The sequence below is a fragment of the Pteropus alecto genome, unplaced genomic scaffold (assembly GCF_000325575.1).
Source record: "Pteropus alecto unplaced genomic scaffold, ASM32557v1 scaffold49, whole genome shotgun sequence".
Classification (NCBI taxonomy): domain Eukaryota; kingdom Metazoa; phylum Chordata; class Mammalia; order Chiroptera; family Pteropodidae; genus Pteropus; species Pteropus alecto.
In genome coordinates this window covers 2553471-2562302 of record NW_006443131.1, presented here as the reverse complement: position 1 = coordinate 2562302, position 8832 = coordinate 2553471, and the positions used below count along the sequence as shown (strand labels likewise).

Below are 8832 nucleotides of genomic sequence, written 5' to 3'. Positions count from 1 at the left end.
GCTTAGGACTGGCTTCCGTGCTCGGCTTCCTTCCTCAGCACCCACAAGAGAGAAAAAGAGACAAGGCAGATTGGAAAAGAATAGCAAAAAGAGGGCATTTCTCGAAAATCATCCCTTCCTGACTGCCAATGGCCTGAGCTAACTTCTGTGCGGCCTTCAGCTTTCTCGGAATGGGTACAGAAGGGGTGGGACCCAGCTCACGGGTTGCCGAAGCTCCGCCCTCAGTGAAAAGCTCCCAGCACACTCCAACTTACCATCCTTACTGTGCCTCGGACATCTGGCCTGGGTTCTCTCCAAACTCATCTCGAATTCTTCAACTCCTCTCTCTCCAGCCATGCTGACCTCCTTTCTGTTTTCTGTTCCTCGAATGTGCCAAGGTATTTTCAACGCGGGACCTTCGCTGTTTCCTTAACTTGGATTCTCTTGGGCCGCATGCAGTGTAACAACCCCGTGTTATCAGAATCCTCTTCTAGCCTCATGGGAGGGGAGGGTACAAAAGAGGAAGGTAAAGAAGGAGGGTCAGTCAGCCTACCCTTTTGCAAAGGTAAAATGGCCTGTTCGCCTAAAGAAGGACAGCGATGCCTCTGTTAAGGCTCTGGAAACGAAGGCCAGCAACTTCCTTGAGAAAAGGGGGAATGTGAGGACTTCTTGAGGGAGGTAGTCTAAGGAGAAAACAATCACAAAGAACGCTGAGATCAGGATGTACGTGAAATGAGTACTGGTGCCTGGCATGTAATAATAATTATTGCCGCTCCAAGCTCTTGATTAAAAGAAAAATTACTGTTAGAGGCAACTCCAGATTATTTAAGGGATTATGCATGCTATGGTTTGTGACGAATTGTATTTTCAAGATTATTGATAATTAGTAACATTAACAAGGAACTGTGAACTGGGAGCCAGGATGTCTGGGAACTAATGCCAGCTCTACCTTAATTTGGCGTGTGATCTTAGGTAAGTCATTTTCCTTCCTGGGAGCTTGGTAATTCGGGTGGAAGAGGGAAGGTAGATTAGCAGATGATACGAGAGTTTCCTTCCGGTTCTAACATTATGGAAGCTGAGTATATTTTCTATTCAATCGCCTCTGCACATGCAGCCTCAAGGAAGCCCTTTGAAACCTTTCTTGCTCTAGGAAAAATCTAAGCAAGGATGGCTCTGCTTTCCTTAGGTCTCTGCATCAATCTAGGAAGTCTGCTTTGTCTTTTTCACTACCTGAGCAAGATGCAGGGAGATGAGCAGAAAAGACAGAGTTGGGAAATTGGAGAAAGCTCCAGCAAGGTAGCTTAGTATAGTGCAGAGCATGTGGGCTCGGGCATCTAAATCTTGGTTCAGTGCTCGCTTCGCCAGCACATGTACTAAAATTGGAACGAAACAGAGGTTAGCATGGCCCTGTGCAAGGATGACATGCAAATTCGTGAAGCGTTCCATATTAAAAAAAAAAAATTCTTGGTTCAGCTACTTACAGAGTAATTTTGAGAAAGTTACTTCTCTGCCAGCTGAGTTGCTATGAGAATTTCATGAGTAATATGAAAATGCCTGAACACATAATACTCAGTAAGTACTAGATCCTGTTCCTGTCTTTACCCTCAGCCCATTTAAATTTTCGCGAGAATACCGGTTTGAATTCCAGATCCACACCCCAACCTTTTCTGCTTCATTCACCCAGCTACCCCTTATCTGAAGTACTGTTGGGGAGGCAGGCAGATGAAAATCATACCTGTATCAGTATAGCTTCATTATTTTATTTAAAGTGAATTCCAGGGTCATCGGTCATTAGACCAAAGCAAAAAATAAAAATAAAAAAATCCTGAGTTTCGATTGCTACATTCTAGTCATGGATCTTTGTCTCCTCTTCGGTAAAATTAGTAAAATGTTACCTGGCCTGTTTACCTCAGAGCTCTTGTGGATTGAAAGAGAGAACGAAGTTTATGAAAACATTTTTGTAAACTATACAAATACAGGACACATACTGTGGTGATAATACGCAAACAAGGCAAATTCCCACACCAAACCACCAAAACCCAATTTTGTAGCGTCTTGAGGGTTTCCAGATCCTCGTCCCTCCGTTAGTTAACAGTGCTGTGAGTGTGTATGGATAACTGCTGTCCTTCATCAGTAGCATAACGCAGATTACGGATTTGGACACCCCGAGATTGCTCAACTTTCTGCCTGCTGAGTCAAAATTCTGTCACTTCAGTCGGGTCAACAGGTTATTTACTTCCCGCCTGAGTAATAACCTGAGCTTCCGAGTCACATGGCAAGCGAAACGGAACCGAATTGCTACTACCCGCACTCTCGGAACTTTTTCCCCTTCTCTGCAATTCGTCTCGGGCTCTTGCCCGCCCTCTGGTCCCGCGGAAGCCAATCACCGCGGAGTAAATCAGTGCCCCGGCTCCATTGGCTCGCTCTTTCTGGGACAGCTTATTCTGGCCAGTTACAGCGGAGCCGGCCTCGAGAGGGTAACTCCATTGGCTCAATGCCCTGCCCGTCAAAACAGCTACGTCTTCAGCTTCCAATCAGACTCGAAGGTGGGCAGAGCGCCCCCACGTTGGGGGTGGGAGCGCCTCCGTCAATCTCCCGCAGTCCTGCCGACGTTTTCCCTTTGTTTTCCACAGGGTTACGGTCTCACTTTCGTGAAATTGATGGCCGGAGCACAGGCACTCCAGCGTCCTGTGCTCCAGTCCCAGCCATCTCTGTCCTTCCCTGAGGAGACACCAAACCCTCAGGAAGCTCTGCTTTCGTTAGGAGAAACTGAGGCAGAAGGGGCGAGGCTGTCTGTTTTCCTCGAATCTGGATGCTCAGCCTTTTAACTCCCTGCTTCCAGATTCAGCGCCCCTACGGCGGCTCCCGGCTAGGTGCAACCCACTTTCCTAGTGCAAGGCCGGGGGCGGGGTTTGGCTGGGCAGGTCCAGGATGCAAGATCCTGGAGGGAAGAAAAGGTGTAGTGTTTGGGGCGGTCAGCGGGCTCGGCTGGCTGGCTTGGCAGGGCTGGGCTCCTCGGAACAGGTAATACCCCGGGGGCCTGTTCGCCTGAACCGCAGAGATAAGGCCCTAGGCGACATCTCCGGGTGACAGGTGAGGGGCTGTGCAGGTGAGGAAGGGGGATAATGGAAGAGGGAGTGAGAGGACCCCAGGAGCTGTGTGCGTGTGTGTGCGCGTGCGCGTGCACTGGGGGCAGCCATCATCTTCCTGCAACTCCCCCGCAACACCTGCCTCCCTGCAGGATGGATTTCGGAACCCCCGACCTTCTGGATGTGTGGCTGGAGCCCCCAGAGGATGTCTTCTCAACAGGATCCTTTCTGGAGCTGGGACTCCACTGTCCACCTCCAGAGGCCCCAGTGACCAGGCTGCAAGAACAGGGGCTGCAAGGCTGGGAGTCCACGGGGGGCCGTGGCCGTGTGAGTGATGCATGGAAGTGGGGTGGGTTGAGACCCCGCTCTGATAAGAAGCCCAAGCGGCTTCAGCCTACACTTGGAGAGTGGTCTGAAGACAGTGCCCCTAAAATAGACATAAACTGTACCTATCCCCACGTCCAAGGGCCCATGGTAATGAAACCGAAGCTCCAGGACCGGGGCGCGATGTCGGAAGGACGTGCAGAATTCCTCCCCGTACGCACACCCTCTTCTAATGTAGGGCCTTCAGGAGAGTGAGCCTGAAGATCTCCCGAAGCTTTGCATTGACCCCAATGAAGTGTACTGCTCGGAAGCATCTCCTGGCAGTGACAGTGGACTCTCCGAGGACCCTGGTCGCCCAGACAGTCCACCTGCCCCCAAGGCACCCAGTTCCCCTGCCCTCTACGAGGTCATCTATGAGGCAGGGGCCCTGGAGAGGATGCAAGGGGAAGCCAGGCCAGCCGTAGGGCTCATCTCTATCCAGCTAGGTCAGTTGTGTTCTGTGGGAAGGGGACAATGGCCCTTCAGACCCAGCCCTAGCTCCAGGGCGAAGGGGCTTTCCCCAGCCCGTGGCGTGCACCCTCCATCTCTTCTCCCAGCCACCTGTGTCTCCGTCAGATCAGTGGAGCCCCCCATTTATGGTGCCCGATGCCTGCGTGGTCAGCGAGCTGCCCCTTGACGCCCGTGTCCACCTCCTGCCCCCAGCTGGCGCTGTTAGCCCAGTGCCTCCTTCCACCCTGGTGAGTCTTGGAGTTGGCCGGCCGCAGTCCTCCCTGATACACACGTATGTACCCACACGGATGGGGGCAGTGGAGGAGAAAACATGGCGAACTGTCTCTGCCCTAATAAGTTTTGTGGCCTCAGGCCAGAAGGCCAGAGAGACATGGGCAATTTAAGAACAGTAAAGGACAAAGGGGACACTGCCCTTGGTGGTAAGGTACTCAGAGAAAGTGGGGTGAGGGAATCTGGGGATGGGGCTCAGGAGAAAGCCTGGACCTGTGTGTCGTTTGCCCAGCCAGGGCCATTGTCTCAGCCTCTGGTCAGGACATGGAAATGGGACAGGCTGCCTGGGAATCCAACTGGTTACTGGGCACAGGGTGTTAAGAGAAGCAGTTATTTCCACTGGAATAACTGTCCAATAGGCACCCATTGCCTGCGGCAGCGAGTAGCGTGTCAGACGCCTTCCCCAGGCTGGCTGGGCTGGTTCCTCCAGTGGTGGTGATGAGGGGAACTGTCCCCTTGTCCCGGACAGAACTCCTCGTGTGCAAATAGCCTCCCTGCAAATCTGTGGTTGAAGCTGGGACCAGAAGCGAGCCTCGCACCTTAGAATCTTGGGCTGAGGGGCCTTACAGAGTCTGATGCCTCTACACTCCAGTGTGCATTGCAAACACTGGAAAATCTGGTTTTTAACCAAAACCCTCTAGGCCTCATTGTCAGGGATTTTGATTAGGTGGGTTGGGAGGGACACCCTTTCACAGTTCCACCAAATCGTCACAGCACGGGGGAAAGCAGAGACAGAAGAGATGGTTTAGTTAAAAGCCTAAGACTATCAGGAGGCAAAATCAAAAGCAAATTCTTCTGAAGTCACGAGTGAAACAAATCTTCCAAAAAGCACCATTAGAAAGGCAAGTCACTCAGCTGACGGGAACACGACACTTTTCTGTCCTCCCCACATATTTTCATAGGAGAAGTTGATCAGTCTGGTTGCCCTCAGGGAGAATGAGACACTGTCCCAGGTGGCTTGCTGTGGGTGACAGGTGACTGGATACTACGCTCTGCAAACAAAAGAAATGGCTCAAAGTGAACCATTGCCTGCTGCGAGATTAGCAAACCGTACCTTAGCGAGTTACTCCACGTCCCTCCAGATACCCCTGAGGTTCAGGGACGTGCGGGACAGAACGGGCCCTCTCTAGCTTGCTCAGGGTGCTGAGGTCCAGAGTCTGGACAAAGGAGATGACAAAACCAGTTCCTCTCTCCCCTCTCGGCCTCCAGAGGCCCCAGTGGCATGACCCAGAGCCTGAATCCAGGTCCCTGCCCTCACCTCATGCCCTGGTCAGGTACCCCTCAGTGCACACGGGACCCACTCTCTAGAAGGCCTGTGGGGGAGCACCTGGGTGCTGGAAACGGGATGACCCTCTTCCCGCGCATCTTCTGTCCCCCGCCAGCTGTCCTGTCAAGCCTTGTTCCTGACGGATGAGGAGAAGCGTCTGCTGGGGCAGGAAGGGGTCTCCCTGCCCTCTCACCTGCCCCTCACCAAGGTAACGCGCTTCCCCAGATGGCATCCCAACCCGGCGGCCCCTCCGTGGCCTCTGAGGGGCCAGGATCTCTGGGAAGTGGGAGAAGGCGGGGTTAGGGGCCCGGGGCTGACACACTCTGGGCCCCCAGGCAGAGGAGAGGGTCCTCAAGAAGGTCCGGAGGAAAATCCGGAACAAGCAGTCGGCCCAGGACAGTCGGCGGCGGAAGAAGGAGTATATCGATGGACTGGAGAGCAGGTGTGTTGGGCTCCCGGTTCTGGCTTCCTGCGGGCCAGCCTGGGGCCCGCTTCCTCACCAAGGCGGGCCAGGCCAGGGACGCGGGATGGCAGAACCTCGTGCCACCTCTCCGCACCCCCTAGGGTGGCTGCCTGTTCTGTACAGAACCAGGAACTACAGAAGAAAGTCCAGGAGCTGGAGAGGCACAACATGTGAGTGAAAGCACCGCATGTGGGCTGGGGGCGGGGGCTGCACACGCCCCTGAGCAGACCCAACGCTCCCATCCTCCTTCCCCAGCTCCCTGGTGACTCAGCTCCGCCAGCTGCAGATGCTTATGACTCAGACTTCCAACAAAGCCGCCCAGACCAGCACCTGCGTTCTGGTACCAGCAGTCCAGTCCCGACTCCCCCCACCTCCTCCACCTGCCACTTCCATCCCGCGCCCCCTCCCAGGCGGAACCCATCTTCCCTCATGACCCCTCTATGCACTCTGCCCTCTGATCCGCTCCATTGTCCCCATAGCCCAAGCATCTTCTTGCTTCCTCCCAGATCCTACTTTTCTCCCTGGCTCTCATCATCCTGCCCAGTCTCAGCCCCTTTCAAGGTCTCCCAGAAGCCAGGCCAAAGGATTACCAGCCTCGCGGAGGTGAGGGGCAGGGCCGGGAAGGGGTGGGAGGGAGGGCCCATCTGGTCCAGGATCCCCCACCTAAGCGAGTGCCCTACTACTGCCCTCTTTCCTTCACCCCACAGTGATTTCCAGGAATATCCTGACTCACAAGGACATGATGGAGAATCAGGAGACCCCAGTGGCAGAGTCCAGATTGGGGGGGCCCCCTGGGGCCAAGGGTGCCAATGGCTCAACAAGGACACTGCTGGAGAAGATGGGAGGGAAGACAGGCCCCGGTGGGCACGTCAGAACCTCTGTGCACGCAGATGAGATGTGAGCTGGGCACTTCCCGCTCACACCTAGCCGGGGGAGGGGCCCAGGGCTCCCTGCGGCTCCGCTTCCCCTGGGATTCCTCCTCGGGGTCCTTTGGCCTCGGGGGTCTGAATCACCTCAGGATGCTCTAGATGTGTGCGCCCAGAGGCCCGGTGTGCGTGTCGGGGCCACCGCAAACACGTTTATGTATCTGTGATTTTATTTCTTCTTTGCAGATAGGGTTGAGGGGAAACAAATTTTTGCTAAGAAACAAATTTTTTCTTTCCTTTTTTTTTTTTTTTTGCTGAAATCATACCCCGGGAGTTTTAAATAAACTTTTTTTCTTTTTGGCTGAAATCGTACCCCAGGTACTTGGTAAACCGGGCCTAATGTAGCCACCCCTGTCCCCCTCTACTCCATGACTTCCTGCCCCCAAACCAAGTTACAGTAGGGAAGGAAACTGCTTTGCTCTTTTTATTCTGCTCATTAATGATCCAGACGAGGAAGATGCCACCACAAAGTTCCAAAAACCCGGGGCACAATCAGTCCATTCCACTTTCTGTGTCTCAGACCCATGTAAAAGGGTAGAAGGGAGCTATATAGACTCGATTTGCTTCCGGACCTTTTCTAGAGCTTTTCTGTCCAGCTGTCGCTGACGAATGATGACAAGGCAAGCAAACACCAAGGCCACACTCACAACGGCCCCTTCAAACTTCCAGAATAAGTGCTGTTCCATCAGCGCTGAGCGGCAGCTGAGGGCGGGAAGAAACAGTTATTCCCAGGGAAGGCCAGAAAGGCTGTCCTGGACCAGCCCAACCGAGACCCATCCGAGGAGAAGAGAGGAAGCCAGAGTCAGTCTCCCAGTGTGTTTACAGTGTACAGTGCATAACTGCCACGCAAAGGTACCACTGAATTTGTTTTCTGGAGAGACAGCAGAGCTGGTATTAACCAATCTCACTGGCGAGAGAACATGGCCAATGACATAGCACTGAGGCGGAGACCTGGGTTCCTCGTCCACTAGGTCCTGCTCCCTCCAGACCATGAGGAGGAGGTGGGACTATCTCCCCAAGGTCAGGGGAGCCAAGGAGGCGAGCTAGGAGGTTTCAGGAGAGAAACAGCACTTGCCTTCTGAACTCACTCCTCTTGGAGGAGCTGCAGGTGATCTTCTGCACATACCCCGTGGAGCCACACTCGGGGCTGGCTTTCTGCCAGGAGAAAAGGACCCAAGAGCCTGTTACGGAGGGGCCGCGCCAGGCGGAAACCGCCGTTCAGAAAGAGCGGGTGCTGTGGCCCAGAGATGTCACGCCACAGAACTAACCAAGAGTGCTGATGAGGATGGGGAGGTGGTGGTTGCTTGACTGGGATCATGTGTTAGAAAGAATACTTCAGGGGCCATAGTCTAGGAGAGGCGGGGACAGGCTCCAGAGCCGGCTGGATTAAAAATGAACAGGGCACGGTTATTAGCTGAATGCTGCCATGAACTTGAAAAGAAAAGGGTGTATTCTCGGGGGAAGACAAGTTCAGGACATAGACTGCAAAGAAAAAGACGAAAAGACAACACAAAGGTATACTTAGCAAGATACAGTAAAAACAAAAACAAAAACAAAAACAAAACCATACTCACCGCCTGGAAATTAGAGCACGGGGCACAGTCTTCTGTCACCACGAACTCTTCCACCTGCCAGCACGGCAAATTCGCGGTGCTCACTGAAAGATAAACGCCAGCCCCGGACCTCATTCGCAACCATTCCTCCCAAAGGTTCTGCCCGCCCGACCCCCCAGCACACCTCCGCGCCCCGTCCCACGTGCTGCCGCCCTTCTCGGCTGTGCTCTCTGCGGACAGGAGGGTGTCGACACAAAACGAAACACGCAGACCGCCACCCACCTGACTGCTTGTCCTCCCGCACCGGGGCCTCGGCTTGGCTGGTGAGGGGGAGAGGGGGCAAGAGTCAGAAGCCAGAAAGCAGGGCAGCCCCCCGTTCCCGGGGGCAAGGGCCGGCCGACCCCGGGTCCCCCAATTACCAGAGCTGCAAGGCGAAAGCGCACCCAGCAGA

General features: G+C 54.1%; 2 protein-coding genes, 1 long non-coding RNA gene and 1 other non-coding gene across 13 annotated transcripts; 2 read left to right on the top strand and 2 right to left on the bottom strand.

The window, feature by feature from the left end:
* The first annotated feature begins 6 nt into the window (after positions 1–6).
* CREB3L4 (cAMP responsive element binding protein 3 like 4) lies at positions 7–6941 on the top strand. 10 transcript variants are annotated; one of them, XM_025040900.1, is made up of 13 exons: positions 7–377; positions 852–951; positions 2195–2525; positions 2613–3072; positions 3221–3395; positions 3631–3877; positions 4008–4129; positions 5555–5647; positions 5775–5881; positions 6004–6072; positions 6158–6242; positions 6409–6505; positions 6610–6941. In XM_025040900.1, the coding sequence occupies exons 5-13, from the start codon at positions 3222–3224 to the stop codon at positions 6801–6803; spliced, it is 1188 nt and encodes a 395-aa protein (XP_024896668.1). In that variant the 5' UTR covers positions 7–377; positions 852–951; positions 2195–2525; positions 2613–3072; position 3221; the 3' UTR covers positions 6804–6941. The 10 variants fall into 10 exon arrangements, with proteins under 10 accessions (XP_024896668.1, XP_015453854.1, XP_024896666.1 ...); XM_015598368.2 differs by having other exon boundaries at positions 2114–2525; XM_025040898.1 differs by having other exon boundaries at positions 7–951; positions 2117–2525.
* LOC112472186 lies at positions 1329–1431 on the top strand. The gene has a single exon (XR_003043580.1). It is a non-coding gene; the product is annotated as a U6 spliceosomal RNA (small nuclear RNA).
* LOC112472159 lies at positions 4945–6733 on the bottom strand. The gene is made up of 3 exons (XR_003043570.1): positions 6636–6733; positions 5762–6055; positions 4945–5575 (listed from the first exon to the last, which is right to left on the bottom strand). It is a non-coding gene; the product is annotated as an uncharacterized LOC112472159 (long non-coding RNA).
* Positions 6942–7042: 101 nt separating the features above from the next.
* Positions 7043–8826, bottom strand: JTB (jumping translocation breakpoint; the record flags this gene model as incomplete). The annotated part of the gene is made up of 5 exons (XM_006923666.3): positions 7043–7530; positions 7904–7983; positions 8403–8485; positions 8664–8701; positions 8801–8826. Coding segments are annotated over 5 exons (384 nt in total), but the record flags the coding sequence as incomplete, so codon positions are not given.
* Positions 8827–8832: the final 6 nt, after the last annotated feature.

Bases quoted from the DNA above. Each gene is read 5' to 3' on its own strand.
- CREB3L4 (XM_015598373.2), top strand. From the start codon at position 3,222: ATGGATTTCGGAACCCCCGACCTTCTGGATGTGTGGCTGGAGCCCCCA. The intron at 3,878-4,007 runs GTCAGTTGTGTT...TGTCTCCGTCAG, and splicing joins GCTCATCTCTATCCAGCTAG to ATCAGTGGAGCCCCCCATTT. The intron at 5,648-5,774 runs GTAACGCGCTTC...CTGGGCCCCCAG, and splicing joins CTCACCTGCCCCTCACCAAG to GCAGAGGAGAGGGTCCTCAA.